Below are 19,690 nucleotides of genomic sequence, written 5' to 3'. Positions count from 1 at the left end.
AATGTGAAATGTGTGTGCTTGGCTGCTACAATGGTGGTTGTATGAAGCACACATGGCTCAACCTCTCTGCACAGGTCATAGGGAGAAATGCTCGTAAGATCATGAAAGAGTTGTAAAATTCATTTGCTCAAACAAGCTTAAGGTCTTTGTGAAATTCAAATTGACAGGTTTCTATTGTGCAGTGCTTGTTGCCCCGGACATGGTGACCAATTATGACAGCTGCTGTAGCTGGCAGGTCATTATTACTTTCTCTGCTTTATTGGCATGCTGAAAGCATGGCACACACGTGTTTCATATTCTTCTATTTTAAAATATGGTGGCTACCGCTGTAGATCCCTGTAGATCGCTGTAGAAGCTGTAGGTTAAAACATTGGCATTGCAATAAGCACCAGAATGCTATAGCCCCTCAGTAACAGCATTGGTTAAAATTTCACTTAATGAAAAGGAATGTTAGTGCAACTTCCCCGCTCAATTAAGCAGGTGCAGCTTGCATGCAACATACGAGAGCTGTGCGCAAATAGGAGAGCAAGCCAAGCAAGGCTGTTTTGGTTGTGGAAATAGCCGAGCCATGGGGGCCCTAGCAGATTCTTGTCGTGGCAAAGCATAGTTATCATGCTGTTTTGTCCAAGTGCTTTGTTTTCGCAAAGATAATTCTGTCTTTGTTTGCGTGCCATCTGATTGTTTAGTGCTGGTTTTGTCCTGGGAATGGAATTTTAGTCACGTTTTTGGGATAATGTGAACAAACACGTTGTAGTTTATAAGCTGGTCACACTTATTTGCTGCATTCCAAAGGATCGTTTCAATTCATGATAATGTCAGAAGTCTGAGTGTCGTTGCAGCTGCAGAAGGGACAACTATAACTGCGTTGTGTGAAGAAACTATGGTATACGGTGTCAAGCTCTGTGTAACGCTACTCACAGCCTTTTGTGCCTCATAGCCCGGCCATGCTGAAACAGTTGCTCCCTTTAGGGTGTATTTCTCTCATAGAACAATAATAATTCCCTATTTTAGCATCACATTTTTGGTAGTTCGGGTCACAAATGGAGCGTGGGCTCTCTGCAGGACATAATGTGGTTAGAATGGAGCCAGTGGGCAGTCTTTGTGAAAAGAAACATGACCAGCCCAGATGGCTGTAACGGTTATGTTACAAAATATGCCTGAAAGAATGCAAGTATAATTAGTTGACTTGTCGCAAAAGCAACAGAAATTTCTCTCTGAAATGCTGAAACAGTGATTTTTGGATGCTTTGGAGAGCTATCGAGTGTGTTGACTGGCTTTAAAGGAGCCTTACAGCTTGTTTTCATGTCGCGACAGAATCACCTTATACAAAATCTACTTCGCAGTAATGTGAATGTCCTGCCCGAAAAAGAATTTTCAAATATGTTAAAGGGACACTAAAGTCAACTCTTAGGTCGGCGTTGATTGTGGAATAAGCGGTCCAGAAACCTCGTAGTGTTACTTTTGTGCCAAGGAAGGGCCTATTTTGAAATAAAATCACGTTTTAGTGGTCCCCATCGGGTTATCGCACTTCAAATTACCCACCTCAAGAAGCGGACTGACCAGACCAACTCACGTCACTGTTGCCGTGCACAACGTTGCCCAGCTTTACTACGCTAGTAGCAGCAGACCGAAAGCAGCGGGAGCCACAGCAACAACAACGGCCATTGATCAATTTCCCTTCGTTGGCTCCGAGATTGCAGATGCTTTTGTTTCAACTGCGCCCCGCTTGATGGCACCACCTGTCCCGTGTAACCACGCGAAAATTGAAATTTTGAACCACTCGTGCAATCCCCCAAAGTAACGTCCGGCAGTTTTTTTTTTTTTTTTCCATGAATGAAACAGAAAGGAACAAGTAGAATTTTATTGCATCTCTTGATGCACGGAAGACTCTTTATTTAGTGCAGTTAGATTGGTTACTAGTGATTAATTGTAGGCAGTCTGTCTGATGTCATCGGGATCATTTTGAAAATGTCCTACTGCGGCGCTTGTGTTCTTGTGCATTTACCTTAATTTCTTGGTAAGTAGGGCGCTGCTGTTGATAATATCGTCGTTTTAGATATTATACATTGAACTTTCACTCTGACGTAAATTGTTATTTGACTTGAGTGTCCCTTTAAGTACAAGCACAGTTAACACATGAAATCTGGTCTTTTTCTCTCCTTTATGCTCATGAACATGTTGAAGCCCCACGGCCAATAGTAAGAATGGGATGAATGGGCTCAAAATTTGTGTTGCTTCAATATCATGACCCTGAGTGTCCGTCTTTCTTTCAGTGGTCATAGTTGGCAACATTTCTGATTCAGATGTACTGTCTACTACAAAAGTTTGAGGGATCTGCAGTGCGTGGTGTAGTGGCTGAAAACTGCATCGCTGCGCCGCCTATCATGCCACGGTGTGGTGTTGAGGTACCCGGCCTCGGCAATTAGTAACGGTGCATTTAGTGAGAGCGCTGCTGCTAGAGCTAATCTTGAAAGCCGTTGCCGATAATCTCAACACCATGCTGTGTTACGATGGGCGGCACAGCAATGCAGTTTTTCGCCGCTCCATCATGCGCTACCCATCCCGCAAACTTTTGTGACCGACAGTACATGGTGCTGGCATGTAGCAACACTTCGACAGGCATTGGACGGATGCGATACAGGACATGACTGCCGGTATCGGCTGTTCAACACCGTTCATGAAATCAGCCGATACATGTTGCTCCCACTTGATGTGTTGTTGATCACATTGCCGTGCAAACGGGCAGTGAGTCTGTGCTGTTTTTGATGCAAAATTGTAAACTTCTTGTGTTCAGTACAACAACCTGTAGCACTGCCAGAAATTTGGGGGTTGGGCGTGGGAGGGAGGGGTTCAATTATTTTTTATGCATGTTTGTGTGTATATTTGTATGTGTGCTTGTATATTGTACGCGTGCAGAAGTCAAAAAAATATTTTGTTGAGTTTTAATTCCATGCCCCTATGCCACCTGCGGTGAAGTTTGGATTACATATTAGACTGTGCTACAGATTATGAGTTGTAGATTTCAGTGGTGGTCACGGCGTTGTACAGAAACTGGGCCCTCGAACGTGCGCCAATCGCATGCATAGTTGTATGTGCTATTTTGAAATAATTGATGCTCTTGTGATGACGTTTATTGAACCGGAGAAGTCGCAACGATGTCGCAACGAAAAATGGCCGTACGACAAGTCTGGCAAAAGGCGGCCCAGGTTCTCATGCAATCAGAGCACGGGGTTTTTCCTTCTCTTTTGAAGGCGCATACACGTTAGTGCGTATGCTCCACTACAATACCCCCCGGGTTGAAGAGTAGCCATCCTGGCGACTCAGGGAGTGGGCACAATGAGGGGGTCGTAGTAGGGCTTGAGACGGTCGACGTGTACGGTCTCGCGTCCTCGACGGCGCAAATCTGGCGATTGTGTTAAGGGCTCGATGATGTAATTCACCGGTGAGGTTGCGTCAACAACACAGTATGGACCATGGTACCGGGCCAGAAGTTTAGAAGACAGGCCAGGAACGTTCGGGGGCACCCAAAGCCACACGAGGGAGCCAGTACGAAACGCAGGCGCTATGTGATGAGCGTCATCATGTCGGGTTTTTTGTAGACCTTGAGCCTCACTTGTCATAGACCGAGCCAACTGACGGCAGTCTTCAGCGTATCTGGCGACTTCCGAAAGCGGGGAGCACTCCGATGCATCAGGGCGGTACGGGAGTATGGTGTCGAGTGGGCGGGATGGTTCGCGGCCGTACAACAGAAAGAACAGGGAAAAACCGGTAGTCGCTTGCGTCGCGGTGTTGTAAGCGAAGGTAACAAAAGGCAAGACAGCGTCCCAGTTAGTGTGGTCGGAGGAGGTGTACATCCTCAGCATGTCGCCAAGTGTTCGGTTGAACCGTTCAGTGAGACCATTCGTCTGTGGATGGTATGCGGTAGATTTCCGGTGGATGATGTTGCATTCAGCGAGGATAGCTTGGATGACCTCCGACAGGAACACTCGACCCCTATCACTGAGTAATTCCCGCGGAGCACCATGGCGTAGAATGAAGCTGCGGAGAATGAAGAGTGCAACTTCGTGGGCGGTCGCTGCCGGTAGAGCTGCAGTCTCAGCGTAGCGTGTCAGATGATCGACTCCGACAATAATCCACCGGTTTCCAGAGCGACTATATGGGAGGGGGCCATAGAGATAGATACCCACGCGGTCGAATGGGCGAGCCGGGCATGGGAGCGGCTGTAACATGCCAGTAAGGTGCCGCGGAGGTGTCTTGTTCTGTTGGCAAGTGGTGCAAGACTGAACGTATTTCTGCACAAAGCGATACATTCCTCGCCAGTAATAGCGTTGGCGCAGCCTCTCGTAGGTTTTCAGGACACCTGCGTGAGCACTTTGGGGATCTGCATGGAAATTCATGCAGATGTCAGAGCGCATATGAGTTGGGACAGCAAGGAGCCACTTCCGACCACCAGGCATGTAGTTGCGGCGGTACAGAATGCTGTCTCGCACGGAAAAGTGGGCTGCTTGTCGGCGTAGCGCTCTCGTGGAAGGGACAGCGGACGGATCGGTAAGGTAGTCGAGTAACAATGCAAGGTATGGATCTTTACGCTGCTCCGAAAGCATGTCAGTGGTGTCTATTGGTGACAAGGTGGTATAAAGTGGTGACAGAGAAGCCACATCTGGGGTTAATGGCGATCGCGAAAGTGCATCGGCATCCGCATGCTTGCGACCGGAACGATATACTACACGGATGTCGTATTCTTGTAATCGAAGTGCCCAACGTCCCAGGCGTCCGGACGGGTCTTTCAATGTGGACAGCGAACATAGAGCGTGGTGGTCTGTGACCACGTCGAAAGGGCGGCCGTAAAGGTACGGGCGAAACTTCGTCAAGGCCCAGATTATGGCCAAACACTCCTTCTCTGTCACGGAGTAATTCAATTCAGCCTTCTTGAGAGCGCGACTTGCATAGGCGACTACGTATTCGGCTTGGGTGCCTTTCCTTTGTGCCAAAACTGCACCAAGACCGATGCCACTTGCATCGGTGTGAATTTCTGTGGCAGCAGCGGGGTCGTAGTGACGAAGAATGGGTGGTGAGGTCAGCAGGCGGCGCAGCTGGCGAAATGCGTCGTCACATGCAGGTGACCATGCAGATATACCTTTGCTGTTGGAAAGCAGACTCGTGAGAGGTGCGATGATGGGCGCAAAGTTGCGCACGAAGCGACGAAAGTAGGAGCAGGGACGGATGAAACTTCTTAGGGCTTTCAGTGATGTGGGCAATGGGAAGTCAGCGACAGCCCGAAGCTTATTGGGATCCGGAAGAACACCGTCTCTTGTGATGACATGTCCCAAGATGGTTAGTTTTCGTGCTGCGAAGTGGCACTTCTTGGAGTTAAGTTGTAGGCCCGCAGAAGTTAGACACGTCAGAATCTCGTGGAGGCGAACAAGATGCGTAGGGAAATCAGACGAAAAGACTACGATGTCGTCCAGGTAACACAAGCAAGTTTTCCACTTATGGGCACGCAAGATGGTATCGATCATGCGCTCAAATGTGGCAGGTGCGTTGCAGAGCCCAAATGGCATCACTTTGAACTCATATAGGCCATCTGGCGTTACAAAGGCTGTTTTAGGGCGATCACATTCAGCCACTGGCACCTGCCAATACCCAGAACGCAGATCCAAGGATGTAAAGTACTCGGCGCCTTGTAAACAGTCAAGAGCATCGTCTATTCGTGGTAGCGGGTAGACATCTTTCTTTGTAATCTTGTTTAAGCGGCGATAGTCCACGCAAAATCGAACGGTTCCATCTTTTTTATTTACCAGAATGACAGGTGATGACCAAGCGCTTTGAGAAGGCTGTATCACTCCACGTTTAAGCATGTCGTCTACTTGCTCCGTAATGACGCGGCGCTCTTCGGCGGAGACACGGTAAGGACGCTGTCGCAGAGGCGAATGTGAGCCGGTGTCAATAGTATGAGTGATAGTCGTGGTGCGGCCCAAAGCAGGTTCTTGAAAGTCGAAAGAAGAGCGAAACTTGTTAAGGAGAGCAACAAGTTGGCGGCGATGCGAGAGGGGAAGGTCTGCGTCAATAGCATTGTCGAAGGCTGACAAACTTGATGGCTCAGACGCATGAGTTATTGCGGCAATGTGACGTGGCGTTTCGTCGGGAAGAATAATATCATCAATATGATCGACAGGTTGCACATATCCCAACGTTTCCCCACGAAGTAAGCCAATGGGGTAGTTGCAGTGGTTGGTAACCAGCATTACGGTTAAACCAGATGCAATTGTAAGAACGGTAATTGTAAGTGCGTATGCTCCACTACACTCTTTTGATTGTTCCCTTGTCGGCAGTCGCCATTTGTTATATGACAGTCGGATCTTTGAACAGAGTGGTTTGTCATTTCACGTTGTCACACTTCATTGTTCCGAAATATGAATGTAGAACTGTTGCCTGTGGCATCAGAAGAGTAGTGTAGCTAAGCACGTATATAATAGCTCAGTTCTCACCCTAGACGAAGGAAAAAAATTTAGGAGAGAGCACTGTGCAGTATGATAGCTAGAAAGAACAAAAAGTAGTAAACACGCATGCATGGCGTACTGTTTGCCCCCATTTTCGCAGCACAGTAGACTCTCCGTAAACGGAAATCTATTAAATGGAACTGCTGCTTAAGTAAAACAAGTTCCTTCATCACTGTTGCTTTCATACTTAAATTCTCCACATTTGTTTATTTCTCTCTAAACGGAACTTCTGTTAAATGAAAACATTTTCTAGTCCTTTCAGATTCTGTTTAACGAGAGTCCACTGAGCGTACTGCAGTGGAAGGGCTCCATAATCTGTTTCATTGCTAAGAAGTGTTGTAGGGCCTTTTACGAAACTGTGAAGTCAGAACATGTAACTTTTTTTGTTTAGTTATTTATTCATTTAACATACCTCACAGGCAGTGGCGTAACTAGGGGGGGGCAAGGGGGTACAAGTGCCCCGGGCGCCACTAGGGAGGGGGCGCCAAGCCGAGTCCTCGGGTTGGCGCCCCCTGGAAAGGTTGTCAATGTTTTTTTCCGTAAAACCGCCTGGAAGGGGGGAGGGGCGAGGTTGTAATGTACGACTGGAAGTGGGGATGGTGGTGAAGGAAAGGGTTGCCGCAATGGCTTTTGCATCGGGAAAAGGATCCTCTATTTTCATTTTGCTGCGCTACCTCCGTGCCTTCCCATGACCCTCGGCTAAGCTTTGTTTTGTGCTCCGCAGCACTGGGTTAGATGAGTTTCAGCGAACCCCACCAGCCTCCCAAACCACTTACTGAAAGCTTCCCTGAAACCAACCACGTACGTAAACAAAATAAAATAAAAAAGTTCGAATGCACCTTTTTTGAGTAAGAACAGAAAACTCCAACGAAATAGCCGATCGTCCAACGACTAATCGTCCACGCAGCGGCGGAAGGAAGGGCGAATATAATCCGTGACCTCGGCACCAAAGGCTAAACAAAGGCGTTTATTCGCAGAGTTCTCTGGAGGAAAGACGGAGAAAGCGTGACACGACGGCGACGTTTGTTGATTCCCTGCATCGCGGGCGCCAGCAAAGCAATAGAAGGGCGGGGGTCAACGTTTCCCACATGCCATCCACCGCCATGGGCAGGTTCATCCTTTGGCCCAAAGAACACGCACCTGCGAAAAAAGCGCAGAGCGTAGTGTACCCGACAGCATGTGCCGACTGCCCCGCTTCGTACGTTGGAGAAACCAAGAACTTCCCTGAAAGAATGCGGCCGCACAAGGATGACCTCCATCAATGGAACAGCGAACGGAGCGAAACGGCAGAACACTCCGACCAGTTTAACCCCCATACCAGACCCGAGGGCGCGGTGTCTAGCTGGTTGCTTTGTTTTGTACTCACCCTGCATTCCTTGGGATGCACAAATAGCGCGAAAGCTTAGGTACGAGAAACTTGGGCCTGGGAAGCGCCCGTGCCGTCAAGATTTTTGCAGTGTGGACTGGAAGAGAACAATGACGGGTAAGGGACTTCCGGAAGTTTGAATAAAAAAAGAAAAATACTATACAAAAACGCGGGCGTAGCTCATCGAAATCAGAACTGGTGGCCCTTGGCCTCCGAAATGGCCCGCCGCGCGCCAGTAGGCAATCGCGGAAGCCTACATTAGCGCTAATAATAATAATAATATAATAATAATAATAATATTATTTAATATTATTATTATTATTATTATTAATATTATTAATATTATTATTATTATTATAATTAATATTATTATTATTATTATTATATAATAATAATAATAATAATAATAATAATAACAAACATTATCACGGGCATAATGAGGGGCGCGGAAATATATTTGCCCTGGGCGCCGTCCTATCTAGTTACGCCACTGCTCACAGGCCCCGGAAGAGACACAGGTGGATGGGAGCATGCAGTACAATTCAATGCCATATATACACATATTGCAGATTTACATAGAGCAAAAAGAAAGTATGAATTATCAAACAATACAGCTGCTAAAATAAAATGACAGAGAAAGAGAAATCAACAGATTTATAGTGTATGCACATTTTTTTTCCCCTCAGACTGTCCCTGTAGCAGCCTGGGGTTGCTGGTCTGATTACATGAATCTCTCTCTGCAGCATCTGCCCCCTGCTGACACGTGTCAGTCTCGCCGTGACCGGCCAGGAGGCAATCCTGCCACTGGGTCTCCTGAAGTCGTTGTCTGATCTCACCCTTCGAGTCATTGCCAACTCGTCAGAGCTGTACTTTCGTCGCCAAATTGAACCAGTCCTCAAGATGGTCGGGCCTCACCTGAAGACTCTCACCCTGTCCCTGCCCGACTTGGATGTATATTCAGTTAGCAAGTGAGTGGTAATTTACTGTGCATGACACTTGCATTCGCTGCATTAAATGATTAGCAGTTACTGTAGCATTAGTCTGGCATGCTTGAACAAAGTGTTACGAGTAAAAGTGCGAAAGGCACGTGCTGGGCGCTTGAATGTGGTGCCCATGTGTGAGACCCCTCTAGGTGCGTTTGCGTGCCATGTTCACGTACGAGATTGGACAAGAAAGTCCAAGTCCTTGGCAACAGCCTCGAACCTCTCCCAATACACCTTTTTCGAAATTAAGCACCACCTATGGAACGAAGCGGAAAACAAATTTTTTTTCGCCATGTCTTGTTCACCCAATAGGCGCTGATTGGCGTGCCGTCCAAATGCGGTGCATGTCCTGCAGAAACCCAAATGGTGTCGATGTGCGCTGCAAGGAACGCTCATTGGCGTCGCTGGAACACACAGCCTGCCAGCTCGCATGAGTGAACAAATTATATATGGTGGAAGAGCCATGTTGCCAGACTGAATTTTCTAAAGGGTCTATTCATCTTGCAAACCCCGGCGATATTGTGACTGGGCCGCAAGAAGGTTAAAATCCTGGTAGGCTCTCCAGTTAATGTCACGACTTTATCTCGGGAGTGCTTACAGTGGATGGAATTGAGCGAGAGACACGAGTCTGAAGTTACACAGCAAACCCATTTTTATTCTACAGAAAATAGTAGAACATGAACAAACCTTCAACAATCACGCAAAAAAGAAGCATACACACAATAACTGGCTATACAGAGAAACTGGAACTTATATTAATCCTTGTCAAGTACGACCCTTAGACCTAATCTGCCTCTAGCCAAGATGGCATCTCAATGGTCGCTCTTATGTGCTCCCGCACATGAGAGTGGCATTATTTAGAAGGGTGGCACAGTTTAGATTCCACCCTTGGAACTACAACGAAGTGGTATTGTCTTGCCGTCATCGATGTCGGTGCAGATCCTCTTGATAATTCATTCGTGTTCATTGCCGGTGTCCAGGTCCTATTCGTTACCTTCGGCTCGCTTGGTCAAACCCAACTCGTTCATGGCCTCAATGATGACGCACTCCGTTGACTGGTGTAGGCCGCATTCGTTCTGGCTCGAAGTGCAAGATCTATAGACCTTTCCATCAGGCAAGGAGGTCTGGTCTGGCAACCAACGCATTCCTCCTCTCTGGCAAGTGGGCGACGGCTTGGAGTGCTTGTGTTGGTGCCGGTATGTGAGGCGTTATCCAGCAATTTGCCATGTATTAAGCCAATCTGTGGATTTTGTTTTTCTTCATTGCTATGACGGCCAAGAATTGGTCATCAGGGAACCACTGTGCTCTTTTGGGGGGCAGTGAAAACTACAGAAAAAGGAAACTGCTGTTGGAAGAAATATGCCATGTGCATCACCAGACGTAGAGTTTTTGTGGCTGTGGGCTGTTCAAGTTGCATCGTTTTCCTGTTGACGAGAAACAGCGGCTTCTATAGATCGCAAACTTAAACAGCACAACTTTTTACCTTTCGCAGGTCCTTGGGTATGTTCAGAGCACCTCTTCTCTGGTGAATGACAAATGAACCGCAACAACTTCAACACCGAGGCTCAACCTCGTCTATAAACTACACGTACGCAGCATCCAGCTATTCCAACGATGACAATATTTCCCCGATAAACAGCCCCATTTCTTTCTATCGCAGGTCAAAGTACTGCGGCACTGAGAGTCACTCAAGTAACAATTATTATGTTAAATTAAAAAAAAGATAAAAAGGGAACGCTCAGGCACGTCAGCGTCATTCGATGTAAAAGCTGTGTTCAAGTGCACACCTGTAAAAATAAACGAGCGATTATAAGATATGGTCACTTCTTCAGAGTTCAGAAACAATTTAGACAACAGTTAGTGTGCAGTAAACAAAAACTGTCAGTGCCAAGAAATAAAGACGAACCACTACATTCTAACGCATGGTTTCATGCAAGAGCGATAGCCAATGTGACAGCATGGCATAAAGAAATCTTAATAGAAAAGCGGATGCCTACAGCTCTAGAAAGATACTTACTATGCTCTCGAAGTGATGTTGCTCATTTTGGAAAAGAAAGAACTTGATATACTGCACATTCTTCGAACAGAAAGTCGGTGCTGTGAATATACAGAATCAACAGAGGCGGACTTGTTCGTGGCATTGTATAATAAAACAATTGACCGTCAACGACTTGAACCTTGTCAGCACGTCTCATATACTCATTTTCTGAAAAATTTGCATCATTTCAGTCTGAATTTCCCGTGTAAAAACTAAAAAGGAGCGATAAAATCTTCAGTCACACGCTTAGCTTCTATGCAAACAGCAAGCTTCCCGCATGCCAGATGGGTTGCCAGACCAAAAAAGCCCCCCCCCCCCCCCCCCTCTAGCTAGATGTCGGCACACACGAAAAAATTGTCTATAGTCCCCCCAGGAACTGATGTGCACGGTTGGGCAGTCTGGGCAGTCTCACTCGGGACCTTTGAGGTCGATGGCCACTTCCCGAGCCTCTCACGCCAACATGCTTCAGAACCGGATGGCTGTACTGTTTTCGTCGCTGTAGTGACTGTCCTGACCTTCGCAGTTTGAAGCACCAATGCACAGTGACAGCGCCATTAATTATGGCTCGGGTTGCGTGTCATGAGTCTTCTTGTCCACTCTCGTGCGTGAAAGTGGTGCGCATGTGCACCATCGGGGGTCTCATGCACGAGCGCCACATTCCGGTACCCGGCACGTGCCTCGTGCCCTTTTACTGATGACACAAAGCTTATACCTTTGCAATCAAAAGCATTTTCCCAGCTTCTGTTCGTTCAGGTTAAATGCTAAACACTTGAATCAAAAAGCTGAAGTAGATGTTTACTTTCCCTTTACATATGGCCCAAAATGTAGCGAGAAAATGTGCGTGTGAATCAACTGTGAAAGAGCTTGTCCTGTAGTGCCTGTATGCCAACTGACATGACTGTGTTACATTGTCAACAATACACCACCAAGGGATGAACTGTGTGTTATGAAAAAGAAACAACTGTAATGTTCTTGTGACTCTCGTATATCACGAAGTCAAGTACCTAATTAAACGGTTGCAATCTTTTGAACTTCAAATTCATCGTCACGCGTATGTATCAACACATCTCTTCTTGGCAGGCTGACCGAAAATTAAGCGCATTTGACGTGGTAGAAATTTCACTTGTATTTGAAGTTTTTGACACCACTGTTGCACTACAATCACTGGCTGATCTTTGAGAGCCACCGGGATTGTAATATAGAAGTGCTGAAGATATTGTTTTGTAAAATTATGACTAAGTGTCTGTTATGCTTGCAGCAACATAAAAACTGTAGCTGTTATGCCTCAATCATTCTCTGGTGCGGTCATATTGGCTCATGCTTGTGCAATCCTCTCCCTATATGCACTGGCTAGAGCGCTACCTGATTTGCAATCTCTGCTGCGGACAGTTATGGGCAGTCATCGTCACTGTGGTTGTAGCCACTTTAGCTTTGCATGCAATTTCAGCGCCTGTGAGCTCTGCACACAGTTTGCTTATGTTCGCTACTCCGGGCAAAGTGTTTGGACGACGTTGCTACAGAAACCAACTGCATCTCAGTTCATGCACCAGGGCCTTGCTGCCACTTCCTGTTTCAGCGGCAGTGGTTGTGGGGTCCAAATCTTCAGCTACCAGCTCTTTAGCAGCGCAGACGCCTGTGCGTTTAAGACGTTAAGGAGAAATATCATTTTCAACTTAGTAGTAAGGTAGCCTTTCACATTATTGAAAGCACGACTCCTATTGTGAGAAAACTCTTAGGAAGCGGTAAACCGCACAAAAATAATGTGAAGATCGCGAAGTCACCCTGAAGTTTCCGCACCGGCTCAACATGATAGCATATATTTTAATGGCATCCACTAGAACCTGCTCAATAATTTCTGAAGGAGCGTTCTTTATGATGCACTAAGTAGCTAATGGACCAGTTCATCTTGACCGGAAATGTGATATGCACAAGTAGATGACGGTTAATTATTTGAAGGCATTTTCGTAGCACACAATCGCACTTTCAGTTTCAGAAAGTACCGAGAGAGGCGGGACGAAGCATGTTTTCGTGCAAACTATGTGCAAACTAGGCTATGTGAGCCCACAAAATTGCTTACACACGAGCGCTGTTTTGATGACTTGTTTCAATAAAGGCCTTTTGGGTGCTGTTAGAGACCTCTCTAAGGTGTATATACAATAGACTCTCTTTAAATGAAACCTGAAGGGACCAGGAAAATGTGTTTCGCTTGAGTTTTGTTTACCGAGAAATTGTCACAAGCGAATGCTGGAACCACCCGCAAAAGCATGTCAAAAAAGACGCTGCCAGTTATGGTCACTTCTCCACAGTCTACACCACTTCGGCACTGCCACAAGCAATGCACAAACATAGAGAGAATTTTAGAACCCAATGTGGCTGCCACCGGCGTGAGTCTGTTTGCACAGTCGAACATGCTAGAAGAATCTAGTACATTCTTTGGCTTCCACTGTGCTGCGCACATGTTAGCGGTATGTAATAGTATTCTCGAACTCGACTGCGGCCTTATATAAGTGGGTGGCGACGGAAAGTCGGCTTGGTCGGGGAAGGGCTGCAAGAACAGTAGTGTAAAGGGCCAGCGACGGAGGGAGCGACCAGCGCCTGAGTCTCGATGTTTTCTTGAAGAGAAAACTTCCTCTGCTGCGCACAGCATGTGTGGCAACTGTCACAACAGGGAGGCACAACCTTGGGATGACATCACGTTAGTGCTGGACATGTGGTGCGAATAGGGGCACGCCCATCGCAGGTTTGTTCCTCGCCCTTCCAATAGTCCCGAATGCCCTTACTTCTGAATATTTTTTGGGGGGGCGGGGGGGGGGGGTCATAAAAAACATTGGGTGAACCGTTTTTGATGCAAAATAACTTATAATTAAATGAAGTGATGCTTGAAGTGTACTATTCCTGCTAGGCAGCATCCATTTCCGAACCACCAATTAGAAATTCAGCCGTGGTGGAAGGCCATTTCGTAGGCAAACACAAACGGTGGCACAGGCTGTTTCGGCAAACCGGCCCACTTCGTTCCTGCATTTTCTCTTTGCATCGCGGCTGTTGAGAAAACTAGTTGGACAAGTAAAAGCAGCTTATAAATGTGCAAGTTTTTATCATGTCGGCAAAAAGAAGCGCTCAATAATAAGCTCACGTTGGACAGTGAGCACCACTATCAAGAATGTCTGCCTCGCTAGGCTTACGCTCGGAGTCGAAAAGGAATGGGGGCTGTGGCCATGTTTGTCGCTCACTGAGGCGTAACTTTGTTGGCAATGTTACTATACAATGAAGTATGTCTGTGTGAGGGTGTTTATTCTGGACCTAATAAAGAAGATGCGATGTCTTCCGAGCATGCAAGCTTTGGTGCCATATGTGGGTGGAGACCCAGCACTAATAGTTCATTCTCCCCATGTGTTGTTAATCGCCATATGCCGCATGTAGCGTTGAACGCTGAATCGAATGCCAAATCACACCATGTGTTCAGCGCTTTTTAAGGCACATGTTCTTCGCCAATCTGAAGTCGGTTCGAACTCGGTCAATCCGAAGTTGGCACGCAACTGCATGTTGTGCGTGTATGCATTTGGAGTGAAAAGCAGCGAACAATGTAAACTCCGCTTGGTTGGTGTCCTGTCTTCACCTCGGCCGCAGTGCATGAAGACGACCCACACGTGCCTCAGTGCCGGGGTGAAGCACCTTAAAGCTAAGCTTGCGGCGTACACTCGGCAAAGCCACCTGGTTAGAGTTGTGCCCGTCAGGGGCGCTGCTGGGACCAGCTTTCAAAGGCGACCGCTTTTCTATCACACTCAGACTATGGATACGCACGTGTCGCTCGCCTTCAATGAACAGGAGGCTCGACAGCAAGCACTGAGGGCTCGCAAAGCCGGAGCGGCGCATAGATGTTCGCAAGCGTACGTTCACTTGAGAGCTCAGTAAGCGGCGGCAAAACGCCAACGAAGGCAAGTGAACGCGGAGTTTGGAGCTCTAAAATCTGAGGTGAAACGCAAGAAGCCTGCGCTACCCGACATGAATGGCGCTGACACCCGCTTCAAGCGTGAACTTTTCGAACGCAGCTTCGGACACAGTTTGAAATTGTGCGATTGTTGGTGGTTTGATAAAAGCGTCCCCTAGATCACAAGCGTTCTCACTCATTGTATGTTTTAGAGTGGGCAATGTACGAGGATTTGCGATTACCTGATGATCCCCACTGATTCGCCGACGCATCATTCACTTCGTGGGTATGCAGTGCTTTTTGTTTCCTGTTTCACTGGTGCAAGTTCATCGATAGGGCAAAATATTGGCGCAATGATGACAAATTCGAAATGAAACAGCTCTTTTGCTCTCCGATATTGTATTCGCGTTCCAGACTCTGCTAGTTCGCTTCACATGTATACGCTGGATGACAGTGAACGCACGGCGCACGCACAAGTTATATTTTTGTGTTTTAGTGCTTAACATCATCACAACTAGCCAGACTGCAGCGTGATGTCACCAGGATTAGTACTGTAGTCTGACGTCAAGTTAGTGCAGATGTCGGTAGGTGTGCCACAAGCAAGACCTGTTTTTAGTTGTTTACATTCAGAAGAAGTTGGTATCATCGTTAGGTGGGGCTTATTGCATGGAGTTATGTAGCATGCACAATAAATTCATTTCAAATATGTTTTAGGCTATATAACACATTGATATTTTGTAGTTTATGCATGTTTGTGTCTACACAAATCTATCCCCCCAATTATCTCGTCATCAGCATTTTGTGCCAGTACTCCTTTAAAAATGAAGTACACTGTCCCCTGAAATAAGCAGAGGCTTGATGCACTGGGTGTCGGGAAATTTCATTGAACCAGCTTAGCAAAAACCCGAGGGAAAGCACTTGGAATTCGCTGTGCCATGCTGACATTAATGTGCTACGCAAAACTTAAAAATAAGACTCTAACATTCATTTTCTCTTCTATTAATAAATCTGTGGTGAGAAAATTAGGAACAGCATAGTTTTCAAAGAATAATTTATAAGTCTGAACTGGTCCATTATTTCACTTAGGTGTTACCTTGAAGCACTTTTCCATTTTTTCCAGGTTAATCGCCAGCTTTTTGTTGCATATGTGTGATGAGGATGTGAGCTGAGGTGTCTCGCATACAAGTATGGCTCAACCGAAACACAGAGCCTTTAGTACAAGGACGGCGTGTAACTTACGGACGCATACCCGTCACAGCGGTCTAGTAGCTAAGGCATTCGGCTGCTGACCCGCAGGTTGCGGGATGGAATCTCGGGCGTGGCGGCCACATTTTTTATGAAGGTGAGCACGCTTGAGACCCGTTTGCTTAGATTCAGGTGCACATTAAAGAACCCCAGGTGGTCGAAATATCTGGAGCCCTCCGCTATGGCGTCTCTCATAATTATACGATGGTTATTGGGCATTGAACCCCAGAAATAGTTGACACACAGACGCATGACAGATATACATAATTGAATACATTTGAGTCTGTGTAGTTCATAGCACTTATCGATGTTGTGAAGGCACGTCTGGGGCTGCTCGACGATGCTGTTGCGTTAGGTACAGGTATTTTTATTTATTTACAATACTGCTAGCCCTTGCGGGCTGTAGCAGGGGTGGGAGGTGAACAGGTGAACAATACACAAACAATGTTAGGCAAAAAACAAGTCCAGCCGAGTTGGGCTCTGTAAAAATATGGGATGTTGACCCTGTGCGTCTGCTCAAAACAGGATAGGTAGCAGAGGACACGGTTTGGCTGGACCGAAACACACCGACATCACCTCACCCAGGAACATGAGCCATCGTTGGCCATACAGCTGGCTGGATCAGAAATGCAGGTCTCGTCAAGGTAGCTGAGCTCGCCACACGGCCGACTGTCGATCACGAGAGCCGCTCATCTGAATCTTCTCTCTTCACCCCACCAGAATACAGTGGGCTCCCAATAAACGAAACTCGCTTAAACGAAAATGCCTTATTAACGGAACTAAACGGGCTCATATGGCTGGATTTCTATGTGTTTTGCAGTAAAATTCATTGGTTAATTGAAACAGTGCTTATTGGTCACCAACGGTTAAACGGCACAAACTCTAAACACAGCATAGACTCGCTCATGCCAAAGGTAGTTTCACAACCATGGCAACATCTTGAGATCGAGATAAGTGAATCCAGTAGCCATTCTCGCTTGTGGCTGTGTGAGCCGAGTGTGCGAGTCAATTGTGCGATAGGCCTATTTGTGCGGCTAAGTGCAGTGAATCACGGTGTTATTTCAGCCCGATGGAAAGGAAGCGGCCGCACCATGCAGTCTCGCTTGAAAAAAAGCTGCAAATTCTTCAGGAGCTCGATCGAAGCAGCTTGCCCAAGACGGATGTGGCGAAAAAATACATCCCGAAATCGACGCTGTCTGAGATATGGAAAGACAGAGAAGAGATTGAAGGCAACGGGACCTTTACATCTAAACAGATGCGGATGCAGACGACGCCTTATGAACAAACAGAAAAAGTTCTTTTTCTGTGGTTCAAGTGCGCGCGGAGTTCAAATTTGCCCATAAGCGGACCAATTCTCGAGCAGAAAGCTCGAGAGATCGCCTTGCAAATGGGCGTTAAGAACTTTGTCCTAAGCGACGGATGGCTCAGCCGCTTCAAAATACGCCATGGCCTAGTCTTCAAAGCAAGCTCAGGTGAGAGTGGTGCAGTCTACAGGGGCGGCTTAAAAAAATTTTGATGAGCTTTGAGCCACAAGACGTCTTCGCCGTCGACGAGATGGGTATCTTTTATAAGGCCCTTCCATCAAGACTGTCGCCTTGAAAGGCAAAGCCTGTAGGGGAGGAAATTGCAGTAAAGATCGCATCACTCTGCTGGTGGGTGCAAACATGGCAGGAGATCAGAAATTGAAGCTGTTGGTAATAAAAAAATCAAGGCACCCACGTTGTTCCAAAGGCGTTCAACACCTTCCGTTGTGTACCATAGGAACGAAGAGCGTGGATGACCATGGTCATTTTCAAAAACTGGCTTCGGCAGGGAGACGCAGGATTTACGAGGCAAGGCAGGAAGGTTGTCTTCATCGTAGATAATTGACCAGCGTACGGTCAGGTTCAAGGACTCCAAGCCATCTCTCTGGACTTCTTGCCAGCCAATGCAATGGCAGTGATCCAGACAATGGATCAAGGGGTTATTCAGAACATTGAAGTTCATTACCGCAGACAATTGCTCCTTCAAATGCTGCTTAGAGCAGGCAGCGGGAAATGCTACAGCATAGATTTATTGGCGGCCGTCCACATTTTGGCTTGTGCCTGGGAGCAAGTGAAGGCAACAACAATACACAGATGCTTTCACCATGCTGGCTTTCAAGCGCAAGAAAGCAATACCTGATGAAAAAGAAAGCCTTGCTGATGCCGACATTGAGACAGTATTCAGTCATATCGTGCCCTGTGCCCCTTTCACGCTGCAGGACTATAAATCAATTGATGAAAATGTTCACACCTGTCGTGAAGAGACTGTCGAGAAAATGATTGCCGAAGTTCAAGATCAGGATCAACCTTCCAGCGATGAATGTGATGACAATACTGCCAGTGCAGTGGTGTCACGAGACCGATCAGCTAAAGAGGCTGTTGAACTTTTGCAGCGCTATTTAGAGCATCAGGCTTGTCAAGGATTTCTAGCTACTTTGTCAGGCATGGGTGCGTACCTTGTGAAAAAACAACTCAAGCTTGCCAAACAAACCACCCTTCACTCATTTTTTTTCTCCTACTCATCTTCATGAGTAAGGTGAGGTTTGTGCAATTTGAATGAAGTTTTTGATTCACTAAATAAGTGTACTTTGCCTAAGTGAAACTGATAAATGGAACAGTTTTATGGATCCCCTTCGAGTTCCGTTTTAGAGGAGTTGACTGTATATGCGGGCAAAACTGCCGGCACACTCTATGAGGGGGAGAGGGGTACTAGGAAATTCATGGTTAGTGTGTTCTTTGTTGCAAACATTTCTTATGTACTACAGAGCACAATGAGTGCTTCAAGATTCATGTGTTCCTGATGATCGGACTAATATCGCCTTATTTGTGTTAGCGACTTTCAGTTTATGGAGGCTGAGTGGGACATTGATGTCTCTGTGTAGAAAGCTTGAACACGTGATGCACAATATGCCGCATCGTCTGCTCTCACACACGCACGCAAGAAACCATTCATATGCCCTCAGCACATGCTAAAATTCTTTGATAGTGAATATAAGCCTGTAAGGTATCCACACCAGAGATATTCCAGAGTGCCGGGTTAATGGACGATGGTAGGGACATCTCGTGACATTTTGCACAATTACGTCTATAGGTGCATTTCTCAGTTTTTACTGAGTGACTGTGGCATTTAGAAGGCAACCCGTTCAGGACTACCCGCTGCCGAGAATTTACATCAACGGGGAAATGAAAGTCATTTGGTTTCTGCAACAGCAGTTTTGTGCTTGCCTTGTTTACATAAGTGCCACCAGGTAGCCCCAGCTATCCAATTTCTCACGTTAATGACTACAGCAACCCAAAGAAGTGTGCAAACTCGCCTTCCCTAATATTGCCTCCGCAGCTTTGTGTGACGACGCAATTTGCAAAATGCGAGCAACTTCAGCTACTTTGTCAACAAGCTGAGAAAAAATTTATGTAGGTGGCCAACGCTTATTTGGCTTGCCCGGTACAGTGGAGCTGTCATAGGTGTGGATCACCGCTCGTTGCACATCACTGGGATGTGGCCTACATCACCGAAACTTTCTTTATGCTACCCACACACTGACGTTGAGGTCGGTCACGTTAGCAATGGTTCTCAATCACAAGAATAGGCATTTAGGTTTACTTTGGA

General features: G+C 46.7%; 1 protein-coding gene across 1 annotated transcript in view; it reads left to right on the top strand.

Moving 5' to 3' along the window:
* The window catches only part of LOC119180603 (uncharacterized), a 35,354-nt gene that overhangs the window by 1,940 nt on the left and 13,724 nt on the right, over positions 1 to 19,690 (top strand). The window contains exon 2 of the mRNA XM_037431715.2: positions 8,610 to 8,834. Coding sequence (XP_037287612.2) covers positions 8,610 to 8,834 — 225 coding nt within the window. The remainder of the gene's footprint in view (positions 1 to 8,609; positions 8,835 to 19,690) is intronic.

Source organism: Rhipicephalus microplus, chromosome 10 (assembly GCF_043290135.1).
Source record: "Rhipicephalus microplus isolate Deutch F79 chromosome 10, USDA_Rmic, whole genome shotgun sequence".
Lineage (NCBI taxonomy): Eukaryota > Metazoa > Arthropoda > Arachnida > Ixodida > Ixodidae > Rhipicephalus > Rhipicephalus microplus.
The sequence above is the reverse complement of the archived record's forward strand: the minus strand, read 5'-3'. Positions and strand labels throughout refer to the sequence as shown.